General features: G+C 68.7%; 1 protein-coding gene across 1 annotated transcript; it reads right to left on the reverse strand.

The window, feature by feature from the left end:
- Positions 1 to 615: 615 nt before the first annotated feature.
- Positions 616 to 23,634, reverse strand: ALS2CL (ALS2 C-terminal like; the record flags this gene model as incomplete). The annotated part of the gene is given in 21 exon segments (XM_029078072.1): positions 616 to 708; positions 809 to 905; positions 1,003 to 1,152; positions 2,487 to 2,548; positions 2,860 to 2,902; positions 2,989 to 3,162; positions 3,468 to 3,539; positions 3,641 to 3,798; positions 4,026 to 4,128; positions 4,218 to 4,379; positions 4,475 to 4,605; positions 5,289 to 5,366; positions 7,003 to 7,114; positions 7,247 to 7,328; positions 7,331 to 7,407; positions 7,508 to 7,606; positions 9,168 to 9,233; positions 10,004 to 10,203; positions 11,699 to 11,766; positions 14,237 to 14,341; positions 23,541 to 23,634. Coding segments are annotated over 21 exon segments (2,214 nt in total), but the record flags the coding sequence as incomplete, so codon positions are not given.
- Between the last annotated feature and the right edge of the window lie 1,687 nt (positions 23,635 to 25,321).

Here is a 25,321-nt window from a genome sequence, read left to right on the forward strand (position 1 = left end):
GGGTCCGGACGGGGTCCGGACGGGGTCCGGACGGGGTCGGACGGGGTCGGACGGGGTCGGACGGGGTCGGGGCTCCCGCTCCGCCGCGTGACTCCGGGCGAGTCGCTGCGTTTCCCTGGGCCTCGGTTCCCTCGTCCGGAAGACGGGGACGAGGCCCGTTTCCCAACGGGTGGACCGGGGGCGCCGTTGTGATAATCACGGTATCCGTCGGGCGCTCACCATGGGCCGGGCGCTCGGCGATCCCCGTTCGACGGGTGAGGGAACCGAGGGGGCCCGGAGAAGCCGAGCGAGTCGGCGGAGGGCCCGGGCTCTCCCCGCCGGGCCGCGCCGCGTCCTCTCCCGGGCGCTCGGCCGATGCCGCGGAGCGACGGACGAGGCCCGGGGGTCGCCTTCTCGCCCCCGGGGCCGAGAACCCCCTCCGTTTTCGGCCCGAGGGGCGACGCCCGCCCGCCTCCCCGAGGGCAAAGCACGGCGGAGACCCGGCGGCGGCGGCAGAGCCGTTTATTGAGGCCCGCGGGCCGGGGCGGGCGCCTCCCGCCGGCCCGGACGCGCCGGGGAGGGAGGGCGTGGACAAGGGGGGTCTGCCGGGGAGCCCCCCGGGGCCGGACCCCCGCTCCCGGCCGGGGGCTACCGGGAGCCCCGCGGGCTCGTCAGGGCGGGCGCGCGATGGAGGCGCATGTCTTCCCTCTGGATGTGCTCGTAACACGACTGGCAGAGTTGGGCGGGGGGGAGAGAGGAGCCGTTAAAGGGGGCGGGCCGGACCCCCGTCCCCGTCCCCCCCCGCCCCCTCCGCCCCCCCCCCGCTCACCTCCAGGGCCGTCAGCAGGAAGTCGAACATCCCCCCTTGGTGGACGGGGTCCATCATGTCCCTGATGAGGTGGATCTCGGCCCCCAGGTGCTGGATCCTGGGGAAAGGAGGCGGCGGGAGGCCGCCGGGGTCCGTCCGGTCCCTCCGGTCCCCCCCCCCCAACCCCCCCAGACCCCCGCCCCGCCGGGCGCTACCTGGCCCGCGACACCACGTAGATGAGCAGGGGCAGCAGGTCGTCCATGGGCAGCTTGTGGTCGCGGCCCAGGACGCGGGAGACGGTGGCCTCGATCTCGCCGTACGTCTCCTCCAGGATGTCCAGCTTCTCCCGCGGGTCCACCGTGGCGCTGCCGGGGGGCGGCGGACGGTTTCGGCCCCTGCCCCGTCCCCCGTCCCCCGTCCCCCGCCCCGAGCCGAACCCGAGGGCCCTTTTGGATTCGGGAATTCGTCTCTCTGTGGCTGTTTGGTCCCCTCCCAGTGCTCGGCGCGGTGCCCTGCACTCAATACATACTAATACCGTCGGTGTTCGTTAAGCGCTTACTGAGCGCCGGGGGAGATCCGGGGTCATCGGGTCGTCTACACGGCCTTCGCCCCCATTTGACAGATGAGGTCGCCGAGGCCCGGAGAGGTGAAGCGGCTCCCCCGCAGTCACCCAGCTGACGGGCGGTGGAGCTGGGATTCGAACCCGTGACCTCCGACCCCCAAGCCCGGGCTCCCTCCCCTGAGCCGCGCCGCTTCTCGAATCCAAATGGCCAACCGGGAAGTCCCGCCTGTCTTTCCGACGCGTTCACTCGATCGATATCTACCGGGCGCTTACTGTGTGCGGAGCATTGCAACGACGGTAATGTTGCCGTTCGCCAAGCGCCTGCTACGCGCGCAGGGCACCGTTCTGAGCGCTGGGGTGGATAGGAGGCGATCGGGTTGTCCCCCCGCGGGGCGCGCGGGCTTCACCCCCACTTTACGGATGGAGCAACCGAGGCCCGGAGGAAGCGGCGCGACCCGCCCTAAGCCACGCGGCCGCCGCGCGGCGCCGTACCGGGCGCCTGGGAAGTATAATGCAGGAACCGTCTCCGCTCCGCCCCTCGTCTGCCGTGTGACCTCGGCCCGGCCGCCTCGCCTCCCCGCGCCTCGGTTCCCCGGTCCGTGAAACGGGGGCGGAGACCGGGAGCCCCGCCTGGGCCGACCCCGTCACCTCGATACCTCCCCCCCCGGCGCTTGGGACGGTGCTCGGCCCCCGGCCGGCGCTTCGCAGACTCCACGGGGATGAAAACGGCGAGCCCCACGTGGGCCAATCCCGCAGCTCAGGGGAAAGAGCGCGGGCTCGGGCGTCGGAGGTCGCGGGTCCGAATCCCGGCCCCGCCGCCCGTCGGGCGCGCGACCGTGGGCGAGTCGCTTCGCCTCCCGGCGCCTCAGTTCCCTCATCTGGAAAACGGGGATCCGGACCGTGAGCCTCACGGGGGACGACCCGATGAGCCCGGATCTCCCCCGGCGCTCGGAACGGCGCTCCGCACGGAGTAAGCGCCTAACGAATACCGACGTTATCGTTATCAACGGTAGCTCGGATCCCGCCCCCCCCCACCCCCGGCCACTCGCCGGGGGCCCGGCCCCCTCTCCCGCCGCCGTCTGGGCCCAGCCCGCCGGGACCCCCGTAGAGGCCGCCCGGGGGCCCCCCGAGACTCACATCATCTTCTGCAGACACTCGGTGGCCGAGAGGAAGCACTCGTCTCTGACGAGGGAGCGTCTCTGCAAGGCAGACCGGGCCGGGGGGCCCCCCCAACCCTGACCCACGGGCCCCAGGGAGACCCCTCGGGCGCCCCCGCCCCGGACGAGCCCGCCGGAAGCCACCGAGGCGTCGAACCGTCGCACGGCGGCCGTCGGGCGCTCCCCGTGGGCCGGGCGCCGTGCCGAGCGCCGGGGGGGGGGGGGGGGGGGTCCCCACGAGGGACTCACGGTCCCGGGTCCCGTTTTAGAGACGAGGGAACCGAGGCCCCGAGAGGCCAAGGGGCTGGCCCGGAGCGAGGAAGGGAAAACCGTGGCCCGCCCCCCGCCCTCACCTGATCGGTGGTCAGGGTGAGGTCCTTGAGGGGCCACAGGCGTCTGAAAAGGGACGTCGGTCACCCCGGGGGCGGGCCGGGCCCGCCGCCTCCCCGTCCGTCCCTCCGCCCGCGCCCCCCGGGGCTCACTTCTGGACGTGGAGGAACCGGAGGAGCCGGGTGTCGGGGAAGAGGCTGAGGTGGGCGATGCCCCGCCCGTAGAGGCCGTCCTCGCGCTCGTGGCGCAGCATGTACAGCAGGAACAGGTCGGGGTGGAAGCGGGGCAGGACCAGGGGCAGCACCAGCCCGCGCGCCTGCCGCTCCCTGGGGCCGAGGGGCGGGAGCGCCGTCCGAGGGGGCACCGCGCGCGCGGGGCGGGGGGTCCGGGACCCGGAGGGGGACGGGGGCCGGAGGGAACGGGGCAGGGGGCCCGGGGGATCGGAGGGCAACGGGATCCAGGGGGTCGGGGGCCAAAGGGCACGGGGGGAGGTCAGCGGGCACGGGACCGGGGAGTTGGGGCGGAGGGCCCGGGGTCGGCGGATCCGGCGCGTGGGGGGGATCGGGGGGAACCCCGGGTTGCGGCCCCCCCAGGGGGGAGGAAGAGGAGGCCTCGCCGGCCGCCCACTCACCCGTCCTCGGGGTCCTCGGGGGCCCCCTCCGCCGTCCGGCCCTGCCGCTCCAGGGCGAGGCCCAGCAGAGCCCTGGCGACGGAGGCCGAGACCCGCCGCTGCCTCCGGGGCCGGGACCGGACGCGCGCCCCCGCCCCGCCCCGCCCGCGCCGGGCCCCCCGCCGCCTCCTCACCGGTACAGCTCCCAGATGCGCCGGGCACAGTGCTTCACCTCGCCCTGGGCCATGGCCAGCAGGTGCTTGTTGGCGCCCACCCCGGAGTAGGTGGCCTGAAAGGCCAGCGTCAGGGCGGCCAGCAGCTTGCCCAGCGGGTGCACCGACGACCGCAGCGCCTGCCGACCGAGGCGCCGCGCTGAGCGCCGGGGCGGGGGCCGGCCCGGGGCGCCGGAGCGCCCGTCCCCGTCCCCCGGGGGGGGGGGGCTCGCCCTCTTCCCGTTTTACGGAGGAGGGGACCGGGGGGCGGCGCCGGGACGGGGACCCGCGACCCCCCGGGCCCGGGCTCTCCCCGCCGGGCCGTGCCGCTCCTCGCCCGTGAGCCCGACGGTCTCCGTCGCCTCACCCCGCGCAAGTAGTCCCGCAGCCGCTCCTCGGGGGCCCGGTGCCGCGGGATCTCCGCCAGGACGTCCTCGATGCTCCCCGCCGCCTCGTCGCCGGGAGGGGTCCTGCCGGGGGTGGAGGGGACGGGGCGTCGGCCGCCGGAGCGGACGCCCGCCCCCCGGCCCGCCCCGGCCCCCCCCCCCCCCCGACTGACCTCCGCGGTCCGGCCGGAGGCGGCTCCCCGGCGCTCCGGACGTGGAAGCCCATGCAGGCCTCCTCGGCGCCCGCCGGCGCCCCGGCCCGCACGAAGTCCCGGAAGGGGCCGAAGACCCCCGGCCAGCGCGTCTCCGCCGGGAACTCGGCCTCCCCCAGCTGCCTGCGGGGCCCGGGGAGAGACGGCCGCCGTCGGCGGGGGCCCGGCCCGTCCGGCCCCGCCCGGCCGCCCGGGCCCCCCCGGGGTCGGCCCCTCACCGTCCGCCGACGGACCGCCCGTCCGGTGGGCGGCCGCCCGTGTCCAGGACGCCCTGCGTCTGCAGCCCGCCGCCCGTCCTGCCGCCGAAGGTGCCTTCCAGCGTGAAGCCGTTGGGGAAGGTGACCTTGCCCTGAGGTCAGAGGTCACCCGCGAGTCGGGGGGGGGGGGGGGGGGCAGGGGACCGCGATCGGTGACGGAGAATAACCCGTCCCGTCGTATTTAACGACGACGGTATCTGGTCAGCGCCTACTACGGGCCGGGCACCGTTCTGAGCGCGGGGGAGAGACGAGCTCGCCGCAATCGTGACGATAGTCGATACCGATAACGGTACTTGTTAAGCAGCGCTTACTACGGGCCGGGCACCGCTCTGAGCGCCGGGGGAGGGACGAGCTCATCGTGATCCTAACCGTAAGCCCGTCGCACGGCAGGGGCCGTCTCTGTCGGTTGCCGGCTCGTCCGTCCCAAGCGCTCAGTACCGTGCTCTGCACATGGTAGGCGCTCGATAAATGCTGTCGAATGAATGAATAACGCTATCAAGGCTACTAATAATAATGGCACCTGTTAAGCGCTCACTGTGTGCCAGGCACCGTTCTCAGCTCTGGGGCGGACAAGCTCTTGATAATCCTAACGCTATTGATGATGATAACGGTACTGAGCGCCCGATCGTCCGTTCCGCGCGCCCGGGCCAGCGCTCTGCACGTAGTAAGCGCTCACTGAACAGGACTGAACGACTGGATGAAGACGGGGGGGGGGGCGGGAGGGGGGAGGCTCGGGTCCGGCCGGGCCGGGGTGACCCCCGCCGCGACCCCTGACCTTCCCCACGAACTCCAGGTCCCCGGAGAAGCTTCCTTCGTAGAGCGAGTCGTCCTCCGTCAGCAGCAGGCCGGGGCCCTGCGGGGCGGGGGGCGACCGAAGGGTGAGGAGGGGTCCCGGCGCGGGGGGGGGGGGGGCGGCGAGGGTAGGTCGGCGCCCTCCTGCCGACGGCGATGATAACCGCGGTCTTCCTTAGGCGCCTACCACGCGCCGGGGCGGTTACACGCTCGTCGGGTCGGACGCCGTCCCCGTCTTAAATCGCGGGAGCGCTCGATAAATACGACCGGAAGAAGAAGGACCATGAGGGCGTATCGGAAGCGCTTACTACTAATAATAACGTCGGTGTCCGTTAAGCGCTTACTACGTGCGGAGCACCGTTCTAAGCGCCGGGGTAGACACGGGGTCGTCGGGTCGGCCCGCGCGAGGCCCCCGGTCTTAATCCCCGTTTTCCAGATGAGGTCGCCGAGGCCCAGAGAAGCCAAGCGACTCGCCCACGGCTGACGCGCGACGGAGCCGGGAGTCGAACCCGTGACCTCTGACTCCGAAGCCCGGGCTCTTGCCACTGAGCCGCGCTGCTCAGTGGGGGCCGAGCGCCGTCCCAAGCGCCGGGGGAGAGACGGGGGTCATCGGATCGTCCGACGTGGGGCCTCGCGGTTTTTCCAGATGGGGCGACCGACAGAAGCGAAGTGACTCGCCCGAGGTCACGCAGCAGACGCGTGGCGGAGCCGGGCTTCGGACCCACGACCGCCGACCCTCGGGCCCGGGCTCCTGCCGCTGAGCCGCGCCGCTTCGCTGCCGAGCGCCCACCGGGTGCGCGGCCCCGGACTGAGCGCTTTAGAAGAAGAACGGTGGTATCTATTAAGCCGTGGCTGTACTGAGCGCCGGGGTGGAGGCAAGCTCCTAATAAATAATAGTAATAGCGATTATGGTATTTAAGCCCTTACTGGGTGCCGGGCACCGTTCTAAGCGCTGGGGGAGACGCCGGCTCGTAATGATAACGGCATCGATAACGACGACGCCGTTCACGACGATGATAGTAACGGCACCCGTCAAGCGCTCACGACGTGCCGGGCACCCGTCCGAGCGCTGGGGGAGATACCGGCTCATAATAATAACGGTATCGATGACGCTAATACCGTTAGTAATGATGACCACGGCATCTGTCAAGCGCTCACGACGTGCCGGGCACCGTTCTAAGCGCTGGGGGAGATACGGGCTCATGATAACGACAGCGGCATTAACATCGTCAACACCGGTGACGACGGTACGCGTTAAGCCCTCCCCGTGTACTAAGCGCCGGGGCGGATCCAAGCGGCCGGGGTGGGACCCCCCGGCCCACGTGGGGCTCCCGGTCTTCGGCCCCGTTCGCCAGGTGAGGTCACCGAGGCCCGGAGAAGGGAAACCCATCCGTCCGATCGTATTTACTGAGCGCCTCCCGGGTGCGGAGCGCTGCGCCGAAGTGACCGGCCCGGGGGGGGGGGAGGGGAGCCCGGGATTAGAACTCGTGACCCCCCCCCCCGACTCCCAGGCCGCCCCGCCGCCTCCCGGGGAGGGGGGGGTCCAGAGGGTCACCCGTGGGATGGGCCCGGCCGGTTCACTGGGGCCCGGCTGCCGAGCGCTCGCCGGGCGCTCGGGGGAGGGAAGGGCGTAAGCCGGGTGGGGGTCCCGGGGGAGGAGGCCGCCCGCCCGCCCGCGCGCCCGCGGGCCCGCTCACCACCATCTTGCCCGCGTGGAACGTCCGCCGGTAGCAGATGCCCGACTGGGTGACGACGACGCCCTGGCCGTGCCGCCGGTCGTCCCGCCACGTGCCGATGTAGCGCTCCCCCCTGGCCCCGGGGCGAGGCGACCCCGCTTCAGGCCCCCGGGCCCGAGGGGGAGACCGAGGCCCGCGGCGGGGCCGGCCCGCCCTCCCCCACCCCGGCCCCCGGCCCCCGGCCCCCGGACCCGGGACGGGGCACCTGCGCCGGTCGTCCCAGACGCCGTAGCCGTCCTTGCGGTCGTGGGCCCAGTGTCCGGTGTAGCGGAAGGGCCGTCGTCCGGCGGGGCGCTCTCCAGGACGCCGAAGCCGTGGCGCCGGCCGGCCCGGAAGTAGCCCCTGTACACCGGCCCGTCGCCGTACCTGGCCGGGGGGCGAGGGACGCGCCGTCGGCCCCGGGGAGGGTCCCCGGCCCCCCCCCCCCCCGCCCGCCCCCCGCCCGTCGCCCCCGGGGGCCGCTCACTCGCAGATGCCGTAGCCCTCCATCCGGCCGTCCCGCCAGTGACCCTTGTAGCAGTCGAACCGGTCTTCGGTCCCGTGCGGGATCAGGCGGATCCCGAACCTGCGGGGGAGGCCCAGCCCGGTTCCCGTCGTGTCCGTTCGTTCGACGGTATCTACTGAGCGCTTCCTCGGCGCGGAGCGCTGGACGGAGCGCTTGGAAGGGGCCGTTCGGGGACAGAGAGGGGCCCTCCCCGCCCCACGTCGGGCTCGCGGTCTCATCGGCGGAGACGCGCCGACCGGAACAAGACGCCGTCGCGCTAATTTAAGGGGATCATCACCGGGATCGTTCGTCATCGTCGTTACGCTGACGGTAACAAGGATGAGGGTGTTTCCGAAGCGCTTCCTCTGTGCCGAGCAGCGTCCCGGGGGAGCTACGGAGAAGCCGCGTGGCTCGGCGGCCAGAGCCCGGGCCTGGGAGTCAGAGGGCGTGGGTTCCGATCCCGACTCCGCCCCTTGTCGGCTGGGTGACCGTGGGCCAGTCGCTTCTCCGGGCCTCGGTTCCCTCATCTGGAAAATGGGGGTGAGGACCGGGAGCCTCACGTGCGACCAACCTCTTTCCCCTGTATCTCCCCCAGCGCTCAGAACAGTGCTCTGCACCTAGTAAGCGCTTAACAAATACCAACATCGTTATCATTCCCGGGTCATCGGACTGTCCCCCTTGGGGCTCACATCGTTTTAATTCCCATTTGCACAGATGAGGTCACCGAGGCCCAGAGCAGTGAAGTGACTCGCCCACGGTCACACAGCTGACCGGAGCCGGGATCAGAACCCACGACCTCCGACTCCCAAGCCCGCGCTCTTCTCTCGTTCTCTCGATCCTATCTATCCTGGTGGTATTTACTGAGCGCCGACGGGGCGCCGGGCGCTGTCCCGAGCGCTCGGGATGGCCAATGGGGCAACGGAGAGAGGCCATCCCCGCCCGACGACGGGCTCGCGCCGACCGCGAACGAGGCGCCGGGGGGAGAGGACGGCCCGACGACACGAGAGCCGGGAGACGACGGTCCAGGCGTCCGGCCCGTCGCGGGCGGGGGATGTCACTCTTCGTCGGCCCGCTGGACCCCCCCGAGCGCTTAGTACGGCGCCCCGCCCCCGGTGAGCGCTCGATAAATACGACCGGAGGAATCAACGGACGCCATCCCCGCCCACAGCCAGCTGACGGTCTGTTCGTCGCCCCCCCCCGGCCCAGCCCCACACCAGGCTCGGGGGTCGGAGGTCACGGGTTCTAATCTCCGCTCCGCCGCTTGTCGGCCGGGTGACTGTGGGCGAGTCGCTTCGCTCGTCTGGGCCTCGGTGACCTCCTCCGGAAAATGGGGACGAAGGCGGCGGGCCTCACGGGGGACCACCTCATTCCCCCGTTATCTCCCCCGGCGCTCAGAACGGTGCTCGGCGCAGAGGGAGCGCTCAACAGATACCGACCTGATTCTGATTTTCCAGAGGAGGCCACGGCTTCCCGGGGAAGGGGAGCGGCTCGAGGCCACCCGGCAGACGTGCGGCGGAGGCGGGATTGGACCCCCCAGGCCCGGGGATCTAGACCTACGCCACGCCGCTTCTCTCCCCCCGCCCGTCCCGGCCGGCCTCGGCCCCCCGGGCCGTCCACCCCCCAGCCCCCGGGGTGTCCTCACCCGTGCTCCAGGCCGTCCTTGAAATCCCCCACGTGGTTGGAACCGTCAGGCCACATCAAGGCGCCCCTGCAACACAAGCCCCCGGAGGGCCGGAGGCAGGGGGATGGACCCGACGACCTCCCGGGGGTCCCCCCCCCCCCCCGGCCCCCTTCCGACCCCGCGATCCTCAGGGGCGGCCGGGGCCGCCGCCGGAGGTCACTGATCCCCCCCGACCCTAGAGACCCCCGGCTGGAAGGTCAACCCGTCCATCCCCCTGCCTCCCGCCACCATCCCCGGGCCCCTCGCCCCCCGGTTTCCCAACCCACCCGGCCGACAACCTCCCCCGGGCATCTAACTTAGATCCCTCCAGTGCTGACGACGATAAGAACGACAGCGGCATCGGTGATCGTAATAACGTTGGCATCCGTTAAGCGCTCACTAGGTGCCGCGCACCGTTCTGAGCGCCGGGGGGGGGGGAGGCGGGGGGGGGGGGGTCGTCGGGTGGTCCCACGGGAGGCTCCCAGTCTTCACCCCCATTTTACAGACGAGGGAACGGAGGCCCAGAGAAGTGAAGCCGCTCGCCCGCGGTCACCCAGCTGACGGGCGGAGCCGGCATTCGAACCCACGACCTGGGACTCCCCGGCCCGGGCTCTCGCCAGCGAGCCGGCGCGGCTCCTCGTCAGGCGCTTAATAATCAATGATGATGGCGGTACTGACGGGGTCCGGTGAGCGCTCACCACGCGCCGGGCGCCGTTCTGAGCACCGGGGGAGATCCGGGCTCAGCGGGTGAGACCCCGGCGGGGAGGTTCCCGCGAGCGAGCGAGCGTCCGCCCGAACGCCGTCCGGCCGCCACTCACTTGCCGTGGGGCTTCCCCGCGCGCCACTCGCCGTCGTAGGTCGCGTGCTGGAATCGGCCGCCGGCGCGGAAGGTGTGGACGCAGGAGCGGTCGGCCGGGGGGTCCTCCGCGGCCCGGCCCGGCCCCCCGGCCAGGGGGGAGTCCCGCCGCCCGTCCAGGGCCTGCCGCACCGCCTGCCTCAGTTTCCACCGCCACAGCGCCTGCCGGGGTCAGCGCGCGGCGGGCCGGGGCCCGTACGGAAATGATCGAGACGAGAGGCCGCCGGGGCCGGGCGACGCGCCGCCCGGGGCCCGGGGCCGGGGGCCGGGGGGAGACGCGAGAGCTCATCGGGTTGGACGCGGTCCCCGCCCGTCCCGCGCAACGCTTGGCACCGGGTGAAGCGCTTAACGGAACGCGTGATGACGAGAACCGCGGGATCCGTGAAGCGCTCGCTACGTGCCGGTCACCGGACCGAACGCCGGCGTGGATTCGATCGGGTTGGACGCGGGCCCTGATCCACGCGGCGGCGATACCGATTCAGCGGTGTTGATCGAGCGCTCACCACGTGCGGAGCACCGGACTAAGCGCCTGGGACGGACAAGTCGGCAGCGAGGACGACTCTGGTATTCGATCGTATTTACTGAGCGCCTACTGTGCGCGGGGCACCCGACTAAGCGCTCGGCAAGTACAATGCGGGCGCTTACTACGTGCCGGGCACTGTGCCAGGCGCTGGGGTGGACCCAGGCACGTGTGGTTGGAGCTCCCGGTCTCCGCCCCCCTTTCCCAGAGGAGGGAACTGAGGCCGAGAGGAGGGGAGCGACTAGCGGGGGGGCGGGGATCAGAACCCAGGTCCCCCGGACGCCCACCCCGGGCTCCGTCCGCTCCGCCGGGCTGCTTCTCGCTCGGCACGTGGTGGGCGCCTCCCGAGCGCCGTCACCGTTAAAACGCCCGGGGTCCGTCCGGCGCCGGACGCCCTCCCCGTCCCCCCCGGGGGCCTCTCGGTCTCAGGCGGAGGGAGGAGGGGCGTTCGAGCCCCGCTTTCCGGATGAGGAAACTGAGGCCCGGGAGGAGCGGAGGGACGGATCGTGTTTTCTGAGGGCCCCCGGGCCCCCGACCCCCACCCCGGCTCTCTCCGCTCGGCCGTGGCGTCCGCCGGGAGGGACGGAAGGGGATGACGATGGTGGTATTTAAGCAGCGCGGCTCAGCGGCCGGAGCCCGGGCTTGGGAGTCGGAGGCCGTGGGTTCGAATCCCCGCTCCGCCCCCCGGCAGCCGTGGGACCGGGGCGAGTCACTCCTCTGGGCCTCAGTTCCCTCATCTGTCAAATGGGGATTAACCGGGAGCCTCACGGGGGGCCGCCCGGTGACCCCGGATCTCCCCCGGCGCTTAGAACGGTGCTCTGCGCGTAGGAAGCGCTTAACGGATACCGACGTTATCATTCAGCGCTTACGAGGTGCGACGCGCCGTTCTAAGAGCTGGGGAGGATACGAGGTGATCAGGTCGCCCCCCCCGCCGAGGGGCTCACGGTCTTCGTCCCCCTTTTCCGGACGAGGGAACCGAGGCCCAGAGGAGCGAAGTGACTCGCCCGAGGTCACCCAGCTCGGGATTCGAACCCACCACCTCCGACTCCCCGGCCCGGGCTCTCGCCACTGAGCCGCGCTTTCGGAAGGAGGGACGACGGGAATCCGGGGCGCCGAGCCCCCCCACCCTCAACTCACCCTTGACTGAGGCTCCTTGGCGGACGGGAAGAAGTCGCCCTCCGCGGTGACGATCTGCGGCCTGGAAACTGCGGAGGGGGATCGAACGGGGGATGATGATAACAATAATTATTAATAATAATATAATGATGATGATGATGACAGCATTTGTTAAGCCCTTACTATGTTGGCCCAGCACCGTCTAAGCACTGGGGGGGATACGACGTCATCAGGTGGTCCCACGAGGGGCTCACGGTCCTTTTCCCCATTTGACAGAGGAGGGAACTGAGGCCCAGCGGCATAATAATTGTAATAATGTTGTATTATTGCTTAATAATATGTTGGTATTTGTTAAGCGCTTACTATGTGCAGAGCACCGTTCTAAGCGCTGGGGGAGACACGGGGGAATCGGGTCGTCCCACGTGGGGCTCCCGGTTCTTCATCCCCATTCACAGAGGAGGGGAACTGAGGCCCAGAGAAGTGAAGGCGACTCCCCCGCGGGTTCACCCGGCTGACAGGTGGCAGAGCCGGGATTCGAACTCACGACCCCCGACTCCAAAGCCCGGGCTCTTTCCACTGGGTGCCGAGCGCCGTTCCAAGCGCCGGGGGAGATCCGGGGTCACCGGGTGGTCCCACGTGGGGCTCGCCGTCTTCCTCCCCATCTGACAGATGCTGACGAGCGGCAGAGCCGGGAGAGCCCGGGCTGGGGAGTCGGAGGTCACGGGTTCGACTCCCGGCTCGGCCGTCAGCCGTGTGACCGCGGGCCAGTCGCTTCGCCTCTCTGGGCCTCGGTGACCTCGTCTGTCAGAGGGGGATGAGGACCGGGAGCCTCCCGTGGGACGACCCGATGACCCCCGGATCCCCCCCGGCGCTTAGAACGGTGCTCGGCACCGAGCGAGCGCTTAACGGAGACCGACGTGAGTATTATTGGAACCCACGACCTCCGACTCCCGGGGCCGGGCTCCACCCCTTAAGCCACGCTGCTCCTCGGGCGGGAAGAGCCGCCGGGGAGGAGACGGGGAGGGCTGGCAGAGGATCCGGGCGGGACGACGAGGATCGTCGATAATAATAACCGGGCTGTTCGTCGAGCCCTGGCTAGGCGCCGGGCACCGTACCGAGCGCCGGTCCCCATCGCACGGGGGGCTCCCGGCCTCCCTCCCCATCTTAGAGGAACCGAGGCCCGGAGAATGCGAAGCGGACCGCCCGGGTCGCCCGGCGGACGAGGGGCGGAGCCGGGATCGGGACCCGGCCCTCCCGGGTCCCGGTTCGGGGGGGGGGGGGGGGGTCCGGCCCAGGGCCGCTGACCTGTCGGGTCCGGGCCGTCGGCCGGGGGGGCGTCCTCCACCCAGACCGGCTTCAGATCCGACGTCTGCCAGGCGGGACCCTGGGAGAGACCCGGGCGGGGCCGGATGAGCCCCCCGGAGCCCCCGGGGACGAGGGGCCGGACCTCGCCGGACGCCACCCCCCGACCCGACTCCTCCCCGCCGCCCGGGGCGCTCGGGCTCCCGTCAGTGGTGATCAAGTATCCGTCAGGCGCTTATCAGGTTCCAGGCGCCGCGCTAGGCGCCGCGGTGGATAGAGGCCTCCCGAGCCCGGCCTCCCGCCACCGGGCCCCCGCCGCTTCTCGCTCCTCCACCGTGAGCCCGTCGGCGGGGAGGGAGCGTCTCTTCCCGCGGCCGGATCGCGCTCTGCGAGCTCTGCACCCGGTGAGCGCTCCGTAAATAACGGCGGCATCCGTCGAGCGCTTCCTACGTGCCGAGCCCCGTTCCAAGCCCCGGAGCAGGTGGGGGCCCATCGGGTTGGACCCGATCGCCGTCCCGCACGACGGCGGTATCCGTCGACGATCACGTCGGGATCTGTTAGGCGCTTACTACGGGCCGAGCACCGTTCTAAGCGCCGGGGGGATACGAGGTGATCAGACTGTCCCCCGTGGGGCTCCCGGACTTCATCCCCGTTTTCCCGACGAGGGAGCCGAGGCCCAGAGAAGCGAAGCGACTCGCCCACGGTCCCGCAGCTAAGCGGCGGGGCCGGGATCCGAACCCGCGACCTCCGACCCACCCCCCCCCCCAAGCCCGGGCCGCTTCTCCGTCGGGCGTTTACTACGCGCTCGGCGCCGGGGCGGACACCGGGTCCCGCGGGGGGGGGGGCGACGGGCTCCGTCCCCGTTTACGGGCGAGGGAACCGAGGCGCCGGGGAGCGAGAGGACCCGGACGGGGGGGGGCGGAGCCGGGATCGGAACCCAGGACCCCGGGCCTCCCGGCCGCTCCTCCCTCGTCCGGCGGATCCCATCCATCGACTCACCCGCCTCCAGGAGAGGCCGGAGGAGGAGGGTGTCGACGCGGGCCAGGGAGGCGGAGAAGGCCTCCTCCAGCCGCAGCAGCGCCATCTCCTCGGGGGCGCACATCGGCGGCGGCGCGCTGCCTGCGGGAAGCGCCCCGTCCACACCGGCCCCGGGCCGGGGGTCCCCCCCACCCCCGGCCTCGAACCCGCGACCCCCCCGAGAGATCCGCGGTCCCCCGCCCAGCGTAAGCGCCCGCTAAACGCCGTCGGACGAATCACCTTTAATTCCCGGAGATCCCGGGCCGCCGCCCCACGCCGAGGGTCCCGCGGCGGGTGGGCTCCGTCCCGGAGGGGGGCCGGCCTGGCGGGGACGGGAGAGCCGACCTGAGAGTAAGAACGACAATTAGCTGCCGATGTTGGTATCTGCGAAGCGCTCACTACGCGCCGAGCGCCGTTCTAAGCGCCGGGGGAGATCCGGGGTCATCGGGTCGTCCCCCGGGCGGCTCCCGGTCTTCAACCCCATTTTCCAGATGAGGTCACCGAGGCCCAGTGAAGTGACTCGCCCACGGCCCCGCGGCTGACGAGGGGCCGAGCGGGGATTCGAACTCACGACCTCTGACGCCAAAGCCCGGGCTCTTGCCACTGAGCCACGCTGCTGTCAGGCGCTCACTATGCGCCGAGCGCTGCGGTTGATGCGGGGTCATCGGGGGGCTCACGCCCATCGACCCCCATTTGAGAGAGGAGGAAACTGAGGCCGGGAGAAGCGACGCCACCCCGCCCCAGGTCACCCGGCAGGCAGAGGGTAATAATAACGATAATGATAATGTTGGTATTCGTTAAGCGCTTCCTACGCGCCGAGCGCCGTTCTAAGCGCCGGGGGAGATCCGGGGTCATCGGGTCGCCCCCCGGGCGGCTCCCGGTCTTCAACCCCATTTTCCAGATGAGGTCACCGAGGCCCAGAGAAGTGAAGCGACTCGCCCACGGTCACCCGGCTGACGAGTGGCCGAGCCGGGGCTCGGACTCATGACCACTGACTCTCGGTGCCTCAGTGACCTCATCTGGAAGAGGGGGATTAACCGGGAGCCTCCCGGGCGACGACCCGATGAGCCCGTTATCTCCCCCGGCGCTTAGGACGGTGCTCGGCGCCGAGTAGGCGCTTAACAGATACCGACATTATTATTACTATGTGCGGAGCACCGTACCGAGCGCTCGGGAGAGGACGCTATGAGGGAGTTATAACCGCAGCCCCACGATGGGCTACTCCACGCCCGCTCCCTCCCGCCGCCCTCCTCCCTCCTCTTCGAGGTCACCCCGGGGCTCCCTGTTCGTTAAGCGCTTACCACGCGCCGGGCGCCGTACTAGACGCCGGGAGAGATCCAAGCTCGGCGGGTTGGACTCGGTCCCTGTCCCACACGGGGCTCTCCGGACGAGGGAACCGAGGCGAGCCAAGCCTCCGGCCCCAGGTCGCCCGGCAGACGAGTGGCGGGGGCCGGGATGAGATGCTCTGGGCCTCGGCGACCTCATCCGGAAAATGGGGATTAACGGGGAGCCCCACGGGGGCCACCCCGATTGCCCCGTATCTCCCCCAGCGCTCAGAACGGTGCTCGGCACATAGCGAGCGCTTAACAGATACCAACGCGATTGTGATTAAGCAGACACAACCTCCGCACGGAACGAGCTCGCGGTCCCGAGGCCGGGGAGGAAGCGGACGCTAATACAAATAACGGGACAGACTGCTCCGTTTATGGGAAATTCGATCGATCCATCCATCGATCGGGACGTCCAAGACGCCCGGAGGAGGAGGAGGGGGGGGACGGGGCGAGGCCCGGCCGACCCGGCGTCCCTGCCGGGATGCGTCACCTCCCTGACTGACCTGACGGGAGGAGGAGGGGAGGCTCAGCGGAGCCATGGTGATAATGCTAATTATAATAATCCTACCGATTCCATCTCTTAAGCGCTCACCAGGTGCCGGGCGCCGTACTCCGCGCCGGGGCGGGTGCGAGCCGCCGGGGTCGGTCCCGGTCCCCGTCCCACGTGGGGCTCGCGGCCTCCATCCCCGTTTCCCAGACGAGGCCGCCGAGGGGAAGCCGAGCGACTCGCCCGAGGTCCCGCGGCAGACGAGGGGCGGGATCAGAACCCGGGACCCCGCGATGCCCGGGCTCTCCCCGCTCCCCTCTCTGCAGGGGGGAGGACGGAGGGGGTCGTTTCCCCTCCGCCCCCCCCCCCCCCGGGTCCTGCCTCCAGGAGGCCGTTCTCGGGGTCGACCCGCCTCCGGGGGTGGGATCGGGACTGTGGATTCGCTTCCCGGCTCTCCTTGGAAGACCGGGGGCGCCCGGCCCAGGGAGCAGGCGAAGAGGTTGTACACGCCCCTGCCTGCCCGGGGGTGTGCGTGTACACGCCTGTGTGCGCACGTGTGTGGACACCGCTCCATGTCGGCCCGTGGACCCACCTGTGTGCGCGTATGTGGACACGGTTGCGTGCGTGTCCGTGGACACGGTTGCGTGCCTCCCGGTGGACCCGCCTGTGTGCGTGTGGACGCGGCTGCGTGCCTGCCCGTGGACCCGCCTGTGCGCGTGTGTGTGTGGACCCAGCTGTGGACGTGTGTGTGGACACGCCCGCGTGCGTGTCTGTGGACCCACCTGCGTGCGTGTGTACAAAGCTTAAGGTCGGGGGTCTAGCTCGGGGGTAGAGCATCTGACCGCAGATCAAGAGGTCCCCGGTGCAAATCCGGGTGCCCCCTCGAAAAGCCTCATTTTTAGAGAAGCGGCGTGGCTCCGTGGCAAGAGGCCGGGCTCGGGAGGCGGGGGTCATGAGTTCGAATCCCGCCTCTGCCACTTGTCAGCTGGGTGACCGTCACTGGGCCTCAGTTCCCTCATCTGTCAAATGGGGATTGACTGGGCGCCTCACGTGGGACCACCTGATCCCCCGGTGTCTCCCCCAGCGCTTCGAACGGTGCTCGGCCCACAGGAAGCGCTTAACAAATACCAACGTTATTAAAGCCGCGTGCCAGCCCGCGGACCCCCACCTGTGTGCGTGTCCGTGGACCCTGATGGCCCTGGAGGAAGGGGAGGAGGCACCCCGGCGTGGCTCAGTGGAAAGAGCACAGGCTTAGGAGTCGGAGGTCGTGGGTTCGACTCCCGGCTCTGCCCCTTGCCGGCTGTGTGACTGCGGGCGAGTCACTTCACTTCTCCGGGCCTCAGTTCCCTCATCTGGAAAGTGGGGATGAAGACTGTGAGCCTCACGTGGGGCGACCGGTTCACCCCGTGTCTCCCCCAGCGCTTAGAACGGTGCTCGGCACATAGGAGGCGCTTAACAAATACCAGCATTATTATTATTATTACCTGTGTGTGTGGACCCACCTGTGTGTGTGTGTGTACCAAGCCGCGTGCCTGCCCGTGGACCCACCTGTGTGCGTGTGTGTGTGTACAAAGCCGCGTGCGTGTCCGTGGACCCACCTGGGTGCATGTGCGTGGACACGGCCGCAGGCCTCCCTGTGGACACACGGGGGCGCGCGTGCGTGTCCACTGCCCACCCCCCGCCCCCTCCGCTCGCCCCCCTTACCTCGCCCGGCCGGACCGAGACGCTCCCACGCAGGCGCGGCGGCCGCCGGACCACGTGGGCCCAACAGCCCCTCCCCCCAGAGCCCCGCCCACTCACCGACCCCGCCCCTCTCCTGACTCCGCCCCCTCGATTCCGACGAATGAGATTCCTCCGGCCCCGCCCCCAGTCACGTGTCCGGCCGTGACCACCACCGGGCACGTGACCACGCTAGCCACGCCCCCACGAAGACCTCGCCCCCAAACACGGGCCACGTGATGAGCGCAGGCCCCGCCCCCCGGCTCCGTGGAAACCAGACGTCTCCGGCCCCGCCCCGACGCTGACCACGCGATCACACCTCCCTTCGATCGCGTGATCACCACAGGCCCCGCCCCCCGGCTCCATGGAAACCAGACGTCCCTGGCCCCGCCCCTGATCACGCGATCACCACAGGCCCCGCCCTCCGGCTCCATGGAAACCAGACGCCTCCGACCCCGCCCCCAGGCCCCGCCCTCCGACGCCGGCCACGTGACCCCACGGCCCCGCCCTGCCCACGTGATCGCCACGGCCCCGCCCCCCGACGATGGACACGTGACCGCCCCCAGCCCCGCCCCCTGTGGCCCGTCTCCATGGAAACCAGACTCTCCATGGAAACCAGACGCCTCCGACCCCCCGCCCGTCGACACCGGCCACGTGATCACCACATTTTCCCCCCCCCGGCCACGTGACCCCGCAGGCCCCTCCCCCAACGCCTTGCACACTGTGCCGCACCCTGACACCTTTCATTCAGTCATTCCTTCATTCATCCAATTCGTATTTACTGAGCGCTTACCCTGCTCCAAGCCCGGGGCCTAGCTGTCCAAAGGTCCTGGGTTCTAATCCCCCTCTACCCCGCGTCCGCTGTGTGACCCTGGGCGAGTCCTTTCGCTCCTCTGGGCCTCAGTGACCTCATCTGTCAAATGGGGATGAAGGCTGGGAGCCCCACGTGGGGCCACCTCATTCCCCTGTGTCTCCCCCAGCGCTTAGAACGGTGCTCGGCACAGAGTAAGCGCTTAACAAATACCAACGTTATTATTACTCTACGCAGAGCACTGTACTAAGCACTTGGAATGTGCAATTGCGCCTCCCCTCCATCCCCTCCCCCTCTCGCCCTCCTCCCACCCCCCTCGAGAGGAAGCGGGACGAGAGCTGCAGCGGGAGGGAGCGGGGTTAGACCGAGGCAAGCGCTTCCCGTCAGTGGGCGGAGGGCAGGCCGTGAAGCTGCTCTGGACGCCCCTTGGGGAGGGGTCAGGGGACCGATTTCTCCATTCCGAGCGCTTAGTACAGTGCTCTGCACATAGTAAGCGCTCAACAAATACGACTGAATGAACCAGGGACCCTCCCCGACCCCCAGGGTCTCTCCGGGAAACCCACCTCGGGCCGCAGCGTGGGTGCCGGGGTGGGAGCCCGAGGCTCACGGAGCTTGGAACCTAGTCAGCGCTTAACAAATAGCCTCGCGATTGTCCTCCGTGGTATCTACTGAACGCTTACTGTGTGCAAAGCACCCGCCTAAAGCCCTTGAGGTCACAGCGTTTCGGGGAAGGGAGAGGCGAGCGGGTCGTGGGCAGGGAAGGCGTCTGGTTAATAATGTCGGTATCTGTTAAGCGCCTACTCTGGGCCGAGCACTGTTCTAAGCGCCGGGGGAGATCCGGGGTCATCGGGTCGTCCCACGGGAGGCTCCCAGTTCATCCCCATTTGACAGATGAGGTCACTGAGGCCCAGAGAAGCGAAGCGACTCGCCCACGGTCCCCCGGCTGACAAGTGGCAGAGCCGGGAGTCGAACTCATGACCTCTGCCTCCAAAGCCCAGGCTCTTTTCCACTGAGCCACGTTGCTTAGTACAGTGAGGATGATAGGTTCTGGGAGGCAGAGGACCTGGGTTCTAATCCCGGCTCCGTGGCTCGGCTTGCTGGGCGGCCTTGGCCGGGTCGCTTCTCTGTGCCTCGGTTTCCTCCTCTGTGAAATGGAGCGGCAGCGTGGCTCAGTGGAAAGAGCCCGGGCTCGGGAGTCAGAGGTCACGGGTTCGAATCCCGCTTGTCAGCTGTGGGACTTTGGGCCCGGTCACTTCACTTCTCTGGGCCTCAGTGACCTCATCCGTCAAATGGGGATGAAGACCGGGAGCCCCACGGGGGACCACCCGATGACCTTGTGTCCCCCCCCAGCGCTTGGAACAGTGCTTGGCACGTAGTAAGCGCTTCACAAATGCCATCGTTATTATTAAAATGGGGAAATCGATCCCTGTTCCCCCTCCTAGTTCGACCGTGAGCCCCACGTGGGACGGGGACTGGGTCCCCGGCTGATCGTCTAGTCTCTAGCCCAGTGCCGGGCACAGAGTTTAGTGCTTAAGAGGTACCGTAATTCTTATAATTATTTCACACAGGCACTAAGTTAGCCCTTAAAAGGTACCGTAATTCTCATAATCCTTACACATGATCCCTCGTCTCCCTCCTAGTTCGACCGTGAGCCCCACGTGGGACGGGGACTGCGTCCCCGGCTGATCGTCTTGTCTCTAGCCCAGTGCCGGGCACAGAGTTGGCGCTCAAAAGTTACCGTAATCCTTATAATTATTTCCCACGGGCCCAAGAGTGCAGTCGTGACGGTCGACTTTCGATTCTTGGCTTGGGCGGAGAAAGAGGACCGGGCAGATATTCTTATTTATAGCGATTTATTTTTATGAACGTCGGTCTCCCCTCTAGACCTTCAGCTCGTTGAGGGAATGCGTCACTAATTCTGTGTATTGTCCTCTCCCGAGCGCTCAGTACGGTATCCTGCACACAGTGAGCGCTCAATAAATACGGATGAATGAATGAATGATTACTCTTATGGTGTCTGTTAAGCGCTTACTATGTGTCAAGCGCTGTTCTAAGGGCTGGGGTAATAATGATAAAGATGGCATTTGTTAAGCGCTTACTATGTGCGAAGCACTGTTCTAAGCGCCGGGGGGGGGGAATACAAGGTAATCAGGTTGTCCCACATGGGGATCGCGGTCCCCATTTTCCAGATGAGGTCACTGAGGCTCAGAGAAGTGAGGTCACTTGCCCACCGTCACCCGGCTGGAGCCGGGATTAGAACCCATGACCTGTGACACCCAAGCCCTGGCTCTCGCCACTGAGGCACGCGCTACGGTCACACGCGGGGGAGGCTCGGGGCCGGAGGTGCTTCCGTGGAGGCCGGAGGCCGGTCCCGGCCCCAGGGGAGGAAGCTGAAGGCGGCCCTTCCCTTTCCTGCGGGAGCCTGTGGCCGGGGAGCAGGGAGTCCTGCCAGGAAACTTCTCGCCCCATCTCTTTCCCTCCGCCCCTCTCCCCTCACCACCCCGGCCTCCGCTCCTCTCCCCCGGAGGCCCGGCCTCCATCCCTCTCCTCTCGGGACCCCAGACTCTACCTCTTTCCCCCGGGGTCCCGGCCTCCGCCCCTCTCCTTCCAGGACCTCGGCCTTCGCCCTTCTCCCCTAGGGACCCCGGCCTCCGCCCCTCTCCTCTAGGACCCCGGCCTCCATTCCTCTCCCTCAGGTCCCCGGCCTCCGTCCCTCTCCTCTCAGGACCCGGCCTCTACCTCTTTCCCCCGGGGTCCCGGCCTCCGCCCCTCTCGTTCCAGGACCTTGGCCTTCGCCCTTCTCCCCTCAGGACCCTGGCCTCCGCCCCTCTCCCCTCAGGACCCCGGCCTCTGCCCCTCTCCCCCAGAACCCCGGCCTCCATTCCTCTCCCCTCAGGACCCCGGCCTCCGTCCCTCTCCTCTCAGGAGTCCAGCCTCTACCTCTTTCCCCCAGGGTCCCAGCCTCCGCCCCTCTCGCTCCTGGATCTCAGCCTCTGCCCCTCTCCCCCGGAGCCCCGGCCTCCCCCCGCAAGGACCCCGGCCTCCCCCCCTCTCGCCCAGAGCCCCGGCCTCCATTCCTCTGCCTTCAGGACCTCGGCCTTCACCCCTCTCCCACAGGACCCCAGCCTCTGCCCCCTCCTGTAGGACCCCAGCCTCTACCGCTTTCTCCTCAGGACCCCGGCCTCCACCCCTCTCCCACAGGCCCCGGCCTCTGCCCTTCTCCCCTCAAGACCCTGGCCTTTGCCCCTCTCCCCCATGACTACGGCCTCCTCCCTTCTCCCCTCAGGACCCCGGCCTCTACCCCTTTCCCCTCAGGACCCCAGCCTCTACCCCTTTCCCCCAGGATCCCGGCCTCCACCCCTCTCACTCCAGGACCTCAGCCTCCGCCCTTCTCCCCCAAGACTGCGGCCTCTACCCTTCTCCCCTCAGGACCCCGGCCTCCGCCCCTCCCCCCCAGGACCCCGGCCTCCGCCCCTGTCCCCTAAGATCCCGGCCTCCGCCCCTCTCCCCTAAGATCCCGGCCTCCACCCCTCTCCCCCAAGACTTTGGCCTCCGCCCCCTCCCCTAAGATCCCGGCCTCCAACCCTCTCCCCTAGAAACTCGGCCTCCATCCCTCTCCCCCAAGACCCCGGCCTCCCACCCTCTCCACTAGGACCCCAGCCTCCACCCCTCTCCCCCAAGACCTGGCCTCCACCCCGCTCCCCCAGGACCCCAGCTTCCGCCCCTCTCCTCCAAGACCGTGGCCTCCACCCCTCCCCCTAAGACCCCGGCCTCCACCCCTCTCCCCCAAGACCCCAACCTCCATCCCTCTCTCCCAGGACCCCGGCCTCCATCCCTCCCCAGCACCCCAGCCTCCATCCCTTTCCCCCAAGACCCCGGCCTTCACCCCTCTCTCCCAAGACCGCAGCCTCCATCCCTCTCCCCAGGACCCCGGCCTCCACCCCTGCCCCCCCAGGGCCCCGGCCTCTGCCCCCTCCCTCAGTGCCTCACCCGGTGGCACCACCTAAGGCCCCCTCTAGGCTCTTTGGGCCCAGAGAAGAGTGAACGGCAGTGAGGCCAGAGCCACGTGCCCTGAGCCGGTGGTGTTCCCCCCCGCAGCTGGTGGTCTTAGGCTCCAGTTTCCATTTTTTCCCTGTCGGGGTAGAACTGGCCTCCTTGGAGAGGGGAGCAGGGGATGAGGATGACCAGGGCCAGTCCCCGCCACATAGGAAGCGCTCGACCAATGCCATCGTGGCCGAATTAGAACCCGCGACCGCTGACTCCCAAGCCTGGCTTTTAATAACAGTTAAGTGCCTCCTACGTGCCGAGCACTGTTCTAGGCCCGGGGGAGGACGCAAGGTGATCAGGTTGTCCCCCGTGGGGGCTCCCAGTTTTTAATCCCCATTTTCCAGATGAGGTCACTGAGGCCCAGAGAATAATAATGACGGCATTCGTTGAGCGCTTACTATGTGCAAAGCACTGTTCTAAGCGCTGGGGAGGATACAGGGTCATCAGGTTGTCCCCCGTGGGGCTCTCCGTCTTCATCCCCATTTTCCAGATGGGGTAAGTGAGGCCCAGAGAAGTGAAGTGACTTGCCCAAGGTCACCCAGCTGACAAGCGGCAGAGCCGGGATCTGAACCCATGACCTCTGACTCCCCAGCCCGGGCTCCCTCCACCGAGCCACGCTCTTACCCCGAAGCCAGGTCGCTTCTCACAGTGTGCCCGCTTAGTGTCGGCCGGTCCTCTCCCAAGCGTCCAGTACAGTGCTCTGCGCACCCTGAGCGCGCAGTAATAATAATAATCATGCATTCATTCAGTGGTATTTACTGCGCGCTCAGGGTGCGCAGAGCACTGTACTGAGCGCTTGGAATGTGCACCGCGGCAATTAGGGAAGCAGCGTGGCTCCGTGGAAAGAGCCCGGGCTTGGGAGTCCGAGGTCCTGGGTTCGAATCCCGGCTCTGCCACTTGTCAGCTGGGTGACCGTGGGCGAGTCACTTCACTTCTCTGGGCCTCAGTGACCTCATCTGGAAAATGGGGATGAAGACTGGGAGCCTCCCGTGGGGCGACCCCATGACCCTGGATCTCCCCCGGCGCTCAGAACAGTGCTCGGCACAGAGTAAGCGCTCCACAAATACCAACATTATTATCGTAAGAGGGCCGGCCGGAGTGTGGGTGTGAGTGTGCGTGCGTGTCCCCCCTCCCCCCGGCTGCACTTACCTGCCCTCCCGCCAGGGGGCTCCGGGCGGGGAAACTGAGGCTGCGGGAAACTGAGGCTGGAAAGAGCCCGCAGCTGGCGGGGGCAGAGGCGGGAGGGAGCCGGTCAGAGGGGCGGGGCTTAGCGAATGACGTCAGCCTACGGGGCGGGGTCTGTCGTGGGCGGGGCTTTAGCGAGTGACGTGGACCAATGGGGAGGGGATTAGCGAGGCGCCTACGGGGCGGGGGTCTAGTGGGCGGGGAGTGAGGGGCGGAGCTTAGTGATTGACGTGAGCCCGCGCGCGGGGATTGGTGAGCGAGGCCTGAGGGGGCGGGGCTTCGCGGGGCGGGGCTTTGAAGGACCGTCTCTGGGGGCTGGGCATGCGCCGTGGAGGTGGGCCCGAGGGGGGCGGGGCCTGCGCGGAGGAGGCTGGGCATGCGCAGTGGAGGCGGGCCTGCGGGGGGCGGGGCCGGTTCTGTGGAGACTGAGCATGCGCTATGGAGGCGGGGCTGGAGGTGGGGTTTCCCCTTCCCTTCCCTCCCCCCCTTCCCCTTCCCTCCCCCCTCCCTTCCCCTTCCCTTCCCCCTCCTTTCCCCTTCCCTCCCCCCTCCCTTCCCCTTTCCACCCCCCACCCAGACCCTTCCCTCCCCCCGCCCATCCCCGCCCCCCGCGCGAAAGAAGGAGGAAAGAGGAGGAGGAGGGGCCCGGGGCCAGCTGGCTCCCCTCTCCGGTGGCCAAACATTCCCCGTGACCATGGAAACCGCTGGCCTTGGTGCAGGGCTGGCCCAGGTCCAGTCCCGTCGGGCCCGAGCTGGGCATTCGTCTTTCAACAAGCCCCCGCCGCCCCAGCTCCCACCGTGCACCGCGCTTAGCCTGGGCGGACACCAGGCCCGACTCCCACAGTGCATTGCGTTTAGCATGAGGCGCGCAACCGCCCCGACTCCCGCAGTGCTTTGCGCTTAGCATGAGGCGCCCAACCGCCCCGACTCCCGCAGTGCTTTGCGCTTAGCATGAGGCGCCCAAGCGCCCCGACTCCCACAGTGCTTTGCGCTTAGCATGAGGCGACCAAGCGCCCCGACTCCCACAGTGCTTTGCGCTTAGCATGAGGCGCCCAAGCGCCCCGACTCCCACAGTGCTTTGCGCTTAGCATGAGGCGCCCAAGCGCCCCGACTCCCACAGTGCTTTGCGCTTAGCATGAGGCGCCCAACCGCCCCGACTCCCACAGTGCACTGCGCTTAGCATGAGGCACCCCAACCGGCGAGGCCTAGTCATAATGTTGCTATTTGTTAAGCGCCTACCGTGTGCCCGGCACCGTTCTAAGCGCTGGGGGAGATACAGCGGCAGCGCGGCTCAGTGGAAAGAGCCCGGGCTTGGGAGTCAGAGGTCATGAGTTCGACTCCCGGATCTGCCACTTGTCAGCTGGGTGACCGTGGGCGAGTCGCTTCACATCTCTGTGCCTCAGTGACCTCATCTGTAAAATGGGGATTAACTGGGACCCTCAGGTGGGACCACCCGATGACCCTGGATCTCCCCCAGCGTTTAGAACGGTGCTCGGCACAGAGGAAGCGCTTAACAAATGCCAACGTTATTATTACAGGGTCATCGGGTGGCCCCCCGGGAGGCTCACAGTCTTTATGCCCATTTGACAGATGAGGGAACTGAGGCACGGTGAAGTGACTTGCCCAAAGTCACCCAGCTGACAGGCGGCGGAGCCGGGATTAGAACCCATGACCGCGGGGCTCTTTCCACTGAGTCACGCACCTGGCGAGGCCCTGCCCGGCCCCGGCGGCGGGAAACCTGGGTC

The sequence above is a fragment of the Ornithorhynchus anatinus genome, chromosome 13 (assembly GCF_004115215.2).
Source record: "Ornithorhynchus anatinus isolate Pmale09 chromosome 13, mOrnAna1.pri.v4, whole genome shotgun sequence".
Lineage (NCBI taxonomy): Eukaryota > Metazoa > Chordata > Mammalia > Monotremata > Ornithorhynchidae > Ornithorhynchus > Ornithorhynchus anatinus.